This window comes from Polistes canadensis, unplaced genomic scaffold, assembly GCF_001313835.1.
Source record: "Polistes canadensis isolate GaletaPanama2010 unplaced genomic scaffold, ASM131383v1 scaffold_130, whole genome shotgun sequence".
Lineage (NCBI taxonomy): Eukaryota > Metazoa > Arthropoda > Insecta > Hymenoptera > Vespidae > Polistes > Polistes canadensis.
In genome coordinates this window covers 297,670-311,876 of record NW_014569677.1, presented here as the reverse complement: position 1 = coordinate 311,876, position 14,207 = coordinate 297,670, and the positions used below count along the sequence as shown (strand labels likewise).

Sequence of the window (14,207 nt, the reverse complement as noted above, 5' to 3'; positions counted from 1 at the left end):
CAAGTAGTCTCGGAACCGAATCCTATCACGGAATAAGATTCATTCCCTTTGCCGTGTGCATAACGTAAAAACGTATTTCTAATATAATTTATCTTCAAATGGTCACTTTGTAGACTATTTTTTTCTATTTCTCTTTAACGCGCAAACCATAAAACGATTCCATCATTGGTTTTCTTTAATTAACATATATGGGACTCCAATATCGCCCATAATACCTGACCAAAGATTAAATAAATAAGCAGAGAACCGGATAGGAAATCAACAACCTGTTGATATTTCGCGTATTTTAAGAAACACCGAATAGATTCTCGAATATAAATTTTTGATCGAATTACCGTAATATTGCTAAAACACTACGATAAATGAACGATTTGAACTGATTCCGAAAAAACGATTATTTACTTATATCTTAAATATATGCGTGGATCGATATGCGGAAAAAACGACACGGGATTAAATTACAAGGAAGAGCTGTAACGTCAAACCGAACGATTTACGATTAATGAAAATAAAGTTAATTGCAAGATGTTTATTGCTACGTATTATGGATGAAAATCTATTACATTCGAATATATATTTCACATAGCTTTAATCTAATTCTAACAATTAGTCTATACACGATCGATCAAAAACGAATGATTCGAATTTCGGGATTTCATTGTCTATTATACGTATCGTATAATATTGTAATTATACAAGCTAATATTAACAATTGCTATAGAAACTAATTGCGCCGTTCGTCAAAGCAGAACTCAAATTATAATCGAACAAAAGAGTGATTACCATTAATTAACGGTGGACCTATGAAATACGTTTGTTCAAAGATGTATACCATAGAAAGCCTACTAGATACTTGTTTTTTCGTTACGTAAGGGAATATATAGGTCGGATTACTTGCGTAGTACTCGAGAAAATATCTTCAAAGATTACGAAGAGATCTCTTTAATATTCGGTCGAGTGTAAAATTTGCTCGTTCAGGTGTCGCATGGATAATCCTGTTCTATGTCTACATTCTTAGAACGACAAGGATGTGTTCGAGAAAGAAAAAGTAAGAAAAAAAACGAAGAAAAATTGACCGAAAGAAGTAACGTAACGACCAAGAGAGGAAGAGAAAGTTTACTTTCTTCCCTAGTTCATCCTTCGTCACTCTCTTTCGACGACACCCGCATATCTACGTGGAGGATCTTTCGATGCTGCCAGTTATTCGTGTAGAAAATTTGCATCTCCCGAGATCTCGACGAGTTTGGTTGCTCGTGCCCGTATCATTCAAGGCGACGCTGTATACCGGATGTGCTTAATATATTCGACTAAATATATTCGACAAAATATTGACCTTATCGAAGAAATATCTTCGAGGTAGCTAAAGTTGTTTGACGAATTGAGCCTGGAATCAAAAAAACTACTTCAATTTAATTCTTTTTTCAGGAGCTTATTCTCCTGTTACGCGATTATCAAAGTAAAATGAGAATTTGTAAACTGCATTAGGAATGCATTGTTAGATTGTTCGTAAGAAAAATAAAAAGAGAAAGGAGGAAGCACTTCGCATCACTCTTATCTCCGACTTGGGATGGAAAAAGTAGGTCGAGCCAGATCGAACGTATAGAAAGTTTCGCATGACGCGGTAGAGGAATCTTTTACATTGTGCACCAACTGCAAAGCTCGCACTCGTATATCCTGAAAGAAGAATGGAAGAGTACTACAAGGAAATGGTAGAAAAGCTCCTGGTAAGCGTATAATCTTGGACAAGGACTATACGCTCTGACGCGATACTCTTGAATCTGGCAAACAGACGACCAAGAATGAAGAAGAAGAAGAAGAAGTAAGGGAAAGAAAAATGAAGAAAAAAGTGTAAAGAATAAGAAAACAAGCAAGCAAGGAAGCAAGCAAGCAAGCAAGCAAGGAAGCAAGCAAGCAAGCGCTATCCACTAATGCATATTCTTGGGCTGCCATGCTATAGACAAGTTTCTCTCTTAACCCACAGAAAGAGAAGAATCACGGAGACTACGCGAAAGTAAAGGAGGAACGTCGTGGATTCCTCCTGCTTCTAAGGCGGAGAAAAGAAGAAAGAGGAAGAAAGTCATGCGAGAAGAGTAGAAAAAGAAAGAAAGAGGTGGAGGAGGAGGAGACGTACTTGCACGCTCCCAACCGTTTTTGTTCGTGCGGTAGAGTTAATCCCTCGTTCCTCGGACTTTTCCGCGAAAACTGCCTGGAGTTTGGACTCCTTCAGAAAGTCGAGCCAACCGAGAGGCGGGGGGAGAGGAAAGTATAACGTCGCAGACGCGGATTTTAGCCTTCCTCTTGGCAAAGAAGGCAGAAAGAGAAAATCTAAACTATAGCGGTGTTGCATAATACACGATGATGGTTACCACGCACGTACAACCGCAAACTTTTATTTCTTTAGCAGAGCTTGCAACGTGTCATCCCTCGCGTTATTTTTCTTTCTTCTTCTTCTTCTTCTTCTTCTTCTTCTTATCCTCTCGGCGTTAATACTCTTCGGAATAGTCGTTTAACGCGAGAAATACAACCTCGCCGAATATTTAACTTAATTAAATTTATATTTCAATTTCGATGGTCCGTTTTACTCTCATTGTCCTGCCGCTCGTATATCTTTCTCTTTCTTCTCTTTCTCTCCCTGAGGAATGATCTAGCTCGTTTCCATGGTGCGAACGACTACCGTTTTCCTAGATCTAATATCGCTGAAATCCTAACTACTGTCCTACGGAATGGTACGACTTATTACGCTTCCTGTCTGCAAAAGGACCGTCGTCTCTTAAATTAAGTCTACTTTCAAAAAGTGCGAATTTTACTTCCCACCCGGCCCCCAGTCCGTTTTTTACGGAAAAGAAGACAATGTCGTCTCGAACTAAGCTTTCGGAGGAAACAAATTACGAGAGCTTTTGGATGAGAAACCCGACGTTTCAAGTTTTGCCAGAGTGAATAGATATTTTTTTCTTAACGGCAATCTTACTTTAACGAGTTGAATTCGGAGGAAAATTTATCGGAAAAAGAAACGGACGAAAGACGAGAAAAAAAATCTATATTAATATATGGCATACTCACACTGAACGTCTAGCAATATGCTAGCGTTCATCGGCAAAGTGAGAGTGATGTGACGAGCCACGCAAACGATGGTGGCGTTGTGGTGACCCCTATAGACTTTCAGGTGAGCTCCGCTGTGTCTGGCGGACGTCGAAGGTAAGACCGTGAGGTTATCCGGTGGTTGTTCGGGACCATCCAAAGTGGCTTGGGATAGCATCATGCCCCATGCCAAAACCGGTGGCGGGTTTCCACCCTCGGCGGCGCATTCCAGCGTCAGTTCGGAGCCTTCCTTAACAGGCACGAACTGGTTTCCTGGATCGAGTCTGCGCCCATCTATTAGCAGGTACGTCCCCCGAGGTGCTTCTGTAACAGTAATCCGAGCAAGTTACTCGAGCCCTGATTTCATCCCCGATAACGCGGGATCGAAACTTCGCTATTTTCTTCGATCATCCTTTTAAGTGGGGCCTCTCCCAAGGTAACGACCTATTGCATAACTATCGAAAAGGTACTATTAGATATTAAAAATGATCGTAGACATTGGGAGCACGCTTGATTGTTGAAGTTTCTCTGAATCTTTACGAAACGAAAAGATCCTTTCAAACGGATCTTTAAGAGGATTCCCAAGAGCATGCATCCGGCATCTTGGAACGCGTAAAGGCGGATCGCAATTTGCTGAACGCACGCGGCTCTTACAAAATGCGGGCCGCTCCTTTACGAGAACTACAACACGACGTAGCTTAACTTTCTAGACGGCTGCTTTTCTTGTTTCGCGCGGTAGTTTAGCCGTTCGTTCCGGATTGAAAGCACCCATGGGAAAGAGAGTGCCGGCTAACCTTCTCGCCCAACTTCACGGAATCTTCCTTCCATTTTTTTTCATAACTTTTTATCGAGCCGAAGGGGAAGAAGAAGGAATGATTAAAGTAAAGACTACTTGTTCAACGTTCAACTCTGCGTAGGCACTCTCTCTCTCTCTCTCTCTCTCGACGATAAGCCACTAACTTCTTACCAGGAGTCTCCTGGGACTTGTCCCCTTCGTCAAATAAGAATCACTCAAATTGCGTCTTAATAACGAATAAAATGGCGAATAAAATGACGAATAAAAGAGGAATTTTTTCTAAAATCATTCACGATATTCGATTAATTTATTAATGCATTTCAAATAATCTTTCGTGGAAAATGACACGTTTGTACTTTGCGTCAAAAGTTTTTCTTTCGATACGTTGAAATTGAAACAGAATATAGACAATTGTCTTTCCATTGAAATAAGCATTTCCCATCAAATATCGAATGAGAATCCTGGCGCATAACCAACGCGAATGTTCTCTTTCTTTTTTGTTCTTCTGCCTCGATCGCTTTCCGTACTGGCAATTTCCTTCGAATATTCCCAGTAGGAAAGATCTCTTTCTCTCTCTCTCTCTCTTTCTTTCAGTATTTGTCTCTTCCCTTGAATATACAAAACGTGTATCTGCATTCTATAAGTTGAAAAGAATCTTAGACACGATTGGTTTCTTTTGCGTATCTTGCCTTTTCTCTCTTTCTCTCTCTCTCTCTCTCTCTCTCTCTCTCTCTCTCTCTCTCTCTCTCTTCGTTCGATTAGGTTTTTTTTCGTCGACGAAACTCAACGGCAAATATATTCTCTGGAGAGATGCGCATATCATTTTCATATAAGCGACGTCATTTCCATACATTTTTTCTTAAGAAAGAAATCTTAAGATACATTAAGTACGTGGTAAGAGAAAAAAAAAAAAGTAGAAGAACTAGAAAAAATACATTTACGCCTACGACTAACACATACGTACGTATTTACGTATATATACGCGTGCACGTATACGCGAATGCTCCTTTTTATATCGTCTCGCGATACTCTTCTCGTTGAATAGCGAAAACGTTGGATAGAGGAATCTCAAGAAAATCTGTGTTTACTTTGCATACACTTTTCGCTTCAATTTTGAGTCGAAAAATCACCAAGTTGGCCTCTTGGAAGGATTCCAAATCCGCGTGTAACACGATCGCGAATCCATAGTGAAGATAGAGAAAGAGATAGAGAAGAATTTGAAGGAAAAGAAGGTTTTCATACTCCCGGCTATATATTCCCCTCGCAAACATACGATCTCCCTTGAAATTTCAGGAAACATACGGTGAAGATCTGGATGGCATTAGAGACAGATTTCAATGGGAGGCGGCTTTCGAAGAATGTTCTTCCTGTAGGCAAAATGGAAATATATTTTCCGATCTACGGAGTTAGTATAAATATGTTCGAATAGCGTTGAACACGTGCAACCTGCTAATACCGAATGCGTCGCATGAAGCGAGACCTTTTTCGAAAAGCTAATCTATCTATATATACACATATGATATGCATAAAATAGATATAACATGAAAAGCAAAACCTACGATCAAAAGGAATTACGAATAAATAATCCTTTGAAAGTACGCCAAAGAGTTTCTTAACGACGGCGACCGTTTACGTACCGTGGTTTAATTTCCAAAAAACGTTTTCTGCTCTCGATCTTGGAGGATTTCCAAACGTAATCTCATCGTCGCTCCTTTCGAGTAAAAGGAAAATACCTCGCGTTCTCGTAACGTATGATTCCCAATGAAATTCGTTTTGGGAAGTACGGTGCGCGTGTGTGCTCGTCTACGTAAATGGATAAAAATAAAAAATAAGGGAGAAAGAATAGCAGGAGCGAGATACAGCAGGTGTTAATACGGAAACATAACGGCAAGAACGTTCACCGTTTGGACGCCAAGAAAATGGCGGAGGTGGCATTTCGCGCACGTGGCGTCGTACCCTTTGCTACTGGGACACCTACCTACGACATTGCGAGCCCTACATCGACCCTATGATGCCTATAGCTCGTAAAATTTCATAATAATCCAAACTCACACTCTCTCTTTCTCTCCTTGTGTTTCGCTCGCGAAATCGGCTAAAGCGATCATAGGAAATTTAAAGCCTCTACAGAGTCTTTCCTTTATTGCGTTTTGCTGGAAACATTGGACCGACTGTTATTGGAATTTTAAACGGTTAACTTCGAAGCTTCGAACGAATATATACACGTACACCACCACGTTGGAAGCTAATTTATAAAGGGAACCACTCGATTTCTCAAGAGAAACGACGTATCGTCTAATTAGATATAAGGCTCCAGAGAGTAAGAGGTAAGCCACGATAGTTAATGTCGTTGCGAGAAATTACTACGGAACTTCTCTCTCTATCCCTTCCGCTATTTCTTTCCTATCTTTGTCCTGTCTCCATAGAAACACATACACACACGTACGCTTAAAGACGAAGCATTCTTTGCGACGTCTAGTGCCATTTTCTTCGAAATGTCGAACAAATCGAGTAAGTATTCTTAAAATAAGTTTCGATGGAGAATAGCACATTTTATAATATTCAGAGATATATAAGATTTAGTTCGTCTCGGAATTATCATGATTGGTACTTGGGAGAATGCGAGCAAAAGTGCGCGGAGAAATCCGACTTTTCCAACGGTGACGAGGTCATCGGCGTCTAAGATAAAAAAGAGAGAAAAAATAAAAGAAAAGGAAGGAGGAAGATTTCGAAAAATGCATTTTGCAAAGCCGACACGAACGAGAGAAAATGGCATACCAGTGCCGAGGGAAAGGGTGTCATCTCTCTTTCTCTCTCTCTCTCTCTCTCTCTCTCTCTCTCTCTCTCTCTCTCTCTCTCTCTCCTAGTACTCCCAGAAGCATCCGAGAAGCTCGAAGGAAACGTTAAATATGCACGGCAAGTCTCAGCAATTCCGTTTCTACGCGGGACCTGGAATGTTTTTGAAAGCCGTTTAAGCGCCGCAACGTTTACGACTTAACGAGGCGTCTTCCTCTCCTTAAGTAGTTTTGCGGTACGCATGTAATATCTGTTCGCGATAAAAGGCTTTAAAATAGGGAGGAGGGAGGAAGCACCAGGAGCAAAAAAATGGGTGGCAAGCAAAACCTTAAAAGGACACCAATTGCATTCATTTAATAAGCGACTTTTATCTCGGAAACGTAAGAACGAGTGTTCCCTTTGCGTTGCTGCTGCTCGCTGCGATTATAAGATAAGACGTTTACGATAAGAAAAAGCTTTCCGAAAACTTTTCGATAAAGATTTAATCGAGCGACCACGCGGACTGACAAATAAGTCATAAAGATACGAAGCGAAGTTATATGACCTAAGCTTAAGCCAAGCTGGTAGAACGACGACGGGGATGTTCTTCAGAGAGTAAAACCAGCCATCGAAGGTAATCCAATTGGCCGTGGGAAACTACTCAGGACAATCGACCCTTCGTCTGCTGGTGGATGTCGTCGTCGCCGCCAATAACTATCCAGATTGCTCCGAACTGTCAATAAACCGAAGATTCCTCCTTCTCGCCCGAAAGATACCCCCTTCTACTTGCTCTCTCTCTCTCTCTCTCTCTCTAAGAGCTTATGAACCCTTTTCTCGCGTTATTTTATCGGTGAAAGCATCTTTAACGCAATCGCCTTTTCCAAGGATTCCTTCACTTTCAACAAACGTTATCGCTCTTTTTATTAAACTAACCATTAACGAGCTAAGTTACTTTGTCTAAATATCAAAGTTGAGAAAAATATTTATATTATTTAAAAGAATTATTTATGTAAGTTCTTGTGTATTCATCGGATCTTGTATTAAACGAGAATGATTAAGATGATTTCAAAGCGAAATCTTTTCGCGTTAAATATTCACGTCGTGAATACACGGTAACAAGATACGTCAAATTGATAATAGAAATGGGGGACAAAAAGTTTGGAGAAAAGTTTGGTAGGACTGAATACTCCAGGAAACTGGCTTCGATCTAAGAAGAAGAAGAAAGCTCGATGTTTTACTTCCGATAAAGGAGCAACCAGTAAATAAACGAGATCCCGAGTGGTCCGATGACTCGTCGTGTTCGACTAATTCTATCGTCATCGGTGATTACTTCTAGACAAATTTTCCTTAAAAGATTATCGATTATTTTTTTTTGCAATAACGTTTAATATTTTTCTCAAATTTAATCTACGTATCTCCATTTAGCATCTGGCAATTTCGCGTATAAGACGATACGTTCATTTGCTTACAATTATTTGTAAAAATATGAAAATAAATGCAATCTGTTTTCTCTTGGAAACACACTATATTTCAGGGGAAACACCCAAGTTTCCTTTTCCCTATGTCGAAACGATCATGCACTCATCTCAAATCATCGTTTATCAAAGCAATACAAGTCTTTGAGAGAATCGGACGAGATGCACAATTCTGGTCCTTCGAGTGAGATGCATACAACTCCCTTCGAACAAGAACAATCCGAGCTCACGATATGAAACAGTCGTAGAACATAGCGCAAGAAGCACAAGGGAGTTGCAAGCTACGAACTGTAATTCTAGGTCAGTGATCTCCAGAAATCACATTGCATCTCGCAAGAAGAAGATCTCGCGAGCAATTACAACACGAATACAATGTAAAATATACTTGTAAATAACGTTGCATATTGTTATTTAACGAAAACAAATCTCGACACATTTTTCATCATTCGAGTAAAATCTTCGACACCCGATACAATTCAACATTGATTAATACTACTATTTCAATCCATAAAATTCAATATTAAAATAGAAATGAATGTGGAAATAGTAGAATGGTTCGAGGATTGATAGGTACGATTCTCGTTAAAAGTTCAGCAGGCTTCGGATCAATCGGTATCATCGGTGATCGAAACGAATTCCAAATAAATAGGAACAAAAAAAGAGAGAGAAAAGAAATGTCGCGGTTCCCGATGCGCAACAAGGGCGCAACAGGTGCGCACGTCGAAAGAAAGTTCGTTAAAAAGAAAGAAGAGCCAAATCTTATTATTTTTTTTTAATAGCTATATTTTTTCTTTCGTAATTTTTCGAATCCATTCGTCGAAAGACGAAAAAAGTATATATCTTAATAATTTGTTGAAAGATGAAACAGAGTTGGTCGCATCGAGCGTCCGAGTTGTATCGGACAATCAGTTATTTACTTTTGGCTCGAGCTGAAATACGTGCGAGCAGCAGCCTTGGAAATTTGATTTTCGAGTCACGAAAAATCTCGATCCGATATACAATTCCGTTTCCCTCCGGCTGCCCTTGCAATTTTCCCTAGTTCCCTCTTTCTCTCTAGCTCAGATTTATACGCGAGATATAACGAAAATACGAAGCAAAGGCGTGTGTGGCATACACACTCTTTTTCCTTCGATATAGTCTCGATTTTCGAGTGGAATGAAGAAAAAATGTGTGAGAGAGAGAGAGAGAGAGAGAGAGAGAGAGAGAGAGAGAGAGAGAGAGAGACAATGAATGAGAGAGAACAGATAGTCGATCTTGCTCGCAGCGATAATACTTTGCGCGTAATTGGAACGCCTAAGTACCATTCAGACTTATCGTAATAATTTCCAAGGCAAATTCGGTATATCTCNAGAGAGAGAGAGAGAGAGAGAGAGAGAGAGAGAGAGAGAGAGAGAGAGAGAGAGAGACAATGATAACGACAACGACCGAAAGCTTGCTCGCAGCGATAATACTTTGCGCGTAATTGGAACGCCTAAGTACCATTCAGACTTATCGTAATAATTTCCAAGGCAAATTCGGTATATCTCGTTTCGGCGAAATCCACGTGCTTTCTCTTTCTCGAATTTCTCTGTTCGTTCTTTGAGGAGCCCTTTGGAGACAACCTAAAATTCCATTTGTAAGCGGAGCTCCCCTTAGCAAATATGTAATCACGAAACACAGAAAGCTTGGCAGATCCTACCCTTGGAAAACAACACATCAAGAGACATCGTCATTTCCAGCTATGCAGAACAAACTATGAGCGTGTACGTACATGTAAGTATGTAATACATATCTATATATATATATAGTATAGTATATGGTACATAATATGTACCACTGGGGAGACTCGCGGCAAGAGGAACAAAACCAAGCGAATAGTTCGAATTTGAAAGCAAGTCGTTTCGGACAATTCACTGGGACACGATCGTTCGATAATAGACCGGGTTTAACGTTGCTCGTGTACGTTCTCCGCGTTTTATCTATCATGAACGTATGTACACCTGTGTATGCAGCTGCTAACGAGCGTGGAATTCGCGAGGAAGACCCGATGCACGTTACTCGCGAATCATCCGTTCTCGACGTTCTATCTAGTTGTAGGGTAGTACTAGGTTCGTAGGAACGAAACAACATAGCTCTCGACGCCCTTTGATATGCAAAGCAACCGCATGCAAATGCTTCCGCGACCACCTTTTTCCTTCTATATCTTCTCCGATAGTAAACTGATGCAGCACCAGCTACGTCGTATTATCGCGATAAACGCTTCCTAGTTCGACAATTTCCAAACCGAACGAACGCGAGCATCGCTTTTCGAAACGCTAAACTTCCTGCGACTTCCCTTCGGGCTATAGGTTATGAAACGAGTTTCAAAATCTGCTGTTCGTTCTACGCCAACTTTTGCGCAGTGACCTCTTCTCCCTCTCTCTCTCTCTCTCTCTCTCTATCTCTTTGCCATTCTGTTTTTCACCAGAGAGTAAGAGAGCAACTTTCCGACTGCTCGTTGATGCTTTTAAAATCGATAACACGTGGAGTTCGTTATTTAAACATTGGAACGTTCGTACAAAGGCACACACGGTGATTAGTTTCGAAATGACGACGACGACGACGACGACGACGACGAACGACAACCCGTCAAGATAACGCGAAGAAATATAGAAATTCTAAATATATCAAGAGTATTACTTTTTTTATTTTATATGAAAAAGAAACGAAACGAAACGAGTGTAAAAGTAATCATAGCCGAGTCACAGTTTTATGATGCATCGCATCTAAGAACTGAACTCATATGTACGTTTCTAAAATTTACAAGTAACCTACACACACATCGAGAGATGGAGAAAAAGAGAGTAGTTTTTCGTAAAAACGACGACAAATTTTTCAAAGGTCTCGAGAGCAAAGGATAAGGTAAGAGAATTCTTTTAAAATTTGAGCCATCTTCTCTAAGAGACGTAAGAAGAAAATGTTGCTTCTTATAAAATCCAGAGCTCGGGTGTGCGTTGCCGGGAAAATAACTTGGTCGTTCTAGATTCGTGATAAGGGCACGAGGTATATATATATATATATATATATATATATATATATATATATATATCTATCTACGCCTTGAGATTACACCACCGCGAATTTTCCACGTCTTGCCCCGTTAGGACACTAAATCCTTGTGCTCCTTCCTTCTCTCTTCTCGCGTGAATCACTACGCTGAAAAGCGATCTTCGCGAATTACGGCTTTTGCCAAGAAAATCTTAGAAAGTTCACTTTTTCTCCTCGTATATATCTACACGTTGGCGCGTGCTTTAGTTGATCCACTCCAATTATATTATGTAAAAACTCTGGGTATCGTTCGCTTAAATTTCAACTCATTTCGCGTTTTATCAAAATTTCCAAAAACTTTCCATTTCAGTCTCTTTATTCGAATGATCGTATGATTATCTTATAATACTAGATAGACATAGGAAAATAAGAAGAAGAGGAAGACAAGAAAAAAAGAAATTCCTTCGAATTGATTTAACGAACTGATTTATTGATATAAGTACCCGAGGGAGGCAAGGAGGATTTTTTTGTGATTGACGACGATAGAAAGCACTCGCGAATGCGAGTAAATCTTGGATTTCCCGATGGATCGCGTATGGATGAAAGAAAGTCGATGCTTCGGAACATTCGGAGAAAAGAGGAAATGCAAAAGGGAGAGATAGAAGGGTGAGGTGGAAGGGTGAGGTGGAAGGGTGAGGTGGAAGGGTGAGGTGGATGGAAGGGAAGGGCGCCCGAGGGAAACAAGGCCTGCGCTACGAATTTTCACCCTAGAGCAGTCGACTAGCAAGCAAGCAAGCAAGCAAGCGGGTGAACGGTGGGTGGGTGGGTGGTTGGGTGGGTTTCGGTTCGAACGAGCAGACACCGGCGATGGATGAGATGCTAACGAGACGCGAAACGATCGACTACTCCCACCAGGACAGGAGCCGACAAGTCAGCCGTGAAATGGTTTTCCTTTACTATTCCGTGCCTCGTTGCTATGCCACAACGTTCCTTTCCAAAGGTTCTACGTTGGATATGCTGCTAGGTGGTCCCCTTCTCCGTGAAGGGCTGCTATATTGCTTTACGATATTTAGGGGTAGCTTTTTCATCTAAGAAATCGAATTCAACGAAATAATCACAAAGGGGAAGAAAGAGAAAGAGAGAGGGAGAGGGAGAGGAAGAGAGATCCGCACGGTTATCAGCAAGCAGAAAGTTTAATCTACGGAGTCTATATCCGAGGAAGCTCTCGTAGACTTTGATCAGCGATGCTTCGTACGCAGCTAATTCGTTAATCTCTCACGTATTCGCAATATAACGTAAAGCGTGTAAAGTGGGCTCGAAGAATGGAGAAGTTACTGGTAGAGTGAATCTGGTCCAAGCTTGCTAAACAAGATACGAGAAGGGAAAAAGGAACGATGAAGTAAAGAAAAAAGGAAGAGGAAGTGGAAGAGGAAGTGGAAGAGGAAGTGGAAGAGGAAGTGGAAGAGGAAGAGGAAGAGAGTACACGGAGGACTCATAACCGGCGGTTATATACTTTGTGGATCGTTCGTTACTTCCCTCGGTTGATGTCAATTTTTCAGTGTTTTATATACGCTCCGTGCTTTTCGTGCCACCTCGTATTTATCACTACTACTTGTGTCTGTCGGTTCCGCGCGCGCCGCCGGCGAGACGAGATCTCTTTGAGAACGATCTTTCTTGATGGAGTACTATGCGAGTACGTACGATGCCAAGAAAAATTGACAATCGAGCTCCGGGCGATGTGATTTATATCCTGATCCCTTGTAAATCGTCTCCTCTCACCAATGTCTCTTCTAACTAAATATATATATATACATATATTGGCTTGTCCCATAAGTTTCTACCTTTTTTTTCATGATATTTGTTGTTTAAAGTTCATTTATCGTTTTATATATGAATCGTTCTGTTCTATTACCTTCTTACATTTCTCGGGAATCCTCTTTCCAAAATTCTTGAGACTTACTTGCAAATGCTTCTTTTGTCTATACATTAAACGGCGTAAAAAAAATGATTTTAAAAGAGACTTCTTTTAGATTTAAATCCAGATTACCTATCGGGAACACGTATTCTGATTGAAATCACGAAACTTTTCCTTCTTTGCAAAGTTTCATTAAAGGAGAAAAGAAAAAAAGCCAAGACGTTTAATTAATGAATTTATATCGTAACGACAGGTAGGTAAATCGTAAAAAAGGTTCCCATTTGCAATTGTGGTAGTCGTTGTTTGTATTTATGGGGGAAAAATCTTTGGCAAAGATTTACGCGATATTTTGATTCTTGTTTTCGTTCGAAAGGGCCAAAAGGAAGGGAGAAAAATCCTTTATGACACGCAATTAAAATCCGTTTGAAATCTCTGTTAGCGGCAGAAATAAAACCGGTAAAGAAATAGAAGTCATTCCCGAATCGTCGAGTTAAAGTTTTTCGATGAAAGGAAGTTCGTCGTGTCGTCTTCAGTAGTACGTCGAGCTTCCGCTTAGATTTAGTTGTCTTTTTCTCTGAAAGATCGCACGACTTCGCGCTTTATTCCACCACTGAACACTCTATTTCGAAGCTGTCAAGCGAAATCGCTCGAGGCTGGTATCCTATGTTTGCACTGCCCTTCAGGCATTGCCCATCGAAAGTGCAACAGGAAGACATAGTCTAAAGTTCTTCTTCTTCTTCTTATTCGACTTTCAGTTCGAAATTGCTCGCCGAGTCGATCTTATACATAGACATCAAATATCGAAGGAGAAACGAAAAAGGAAGGAACCAAAAGAGAAATAGGACAAAATCTTAATTTTCTATCTATCAAACGAATTTTGCTCAAATTGTTAGACTCGCGCGTTTTCATGCATTATCAGGATTTCTCTTGAATGACTTTAATCCTTTTTTCTTTTCTATCTATTTATTTTCTTCTTCTTTTCGCTTTTTTTACGCGTTAAAGCAATCTCGTAACGAAGGCTAACTTTATTTCTTTTCTCGGATCCCTTTTATTCCGTAAATTAAGAACTAACGCGGAGAAGGAAGGCAGAATGAAAGGAAGGAAGGAACGAACACAACGCTTACGCGTATCTACTTTCAACACTCATCTCGGATTCCTACTCAGT

The 14,207-nt window shown here is 40.4% G+C and overlaps 1 protein-coding gene across 6 annotated transcripts in view; it reads right to left on the bottom strand.

The window, feature by feature from the left end:
* Positions 1-14,207, bottom strand: part of LOC106788244 (roundabout homolog 2) — a 208,369-nt gene that overhangs the window by 76,515 nt on the left and 117,647 nt on the right. For all 6 annotated transcript variants that reach the window (XM_014751341.1, XM_014751344.1, XM_014751343.1 and 3 more), the window contains one exon: positions 3,061-3,402. In XM_014751341.1, coding sequence (XP_014606827.1) covers positions 3,061-3,402 — 342 coding nt within the window. The remainder of the gene's footprint in view (positions 1-3,060; positions 3,403-14,207) is intronic.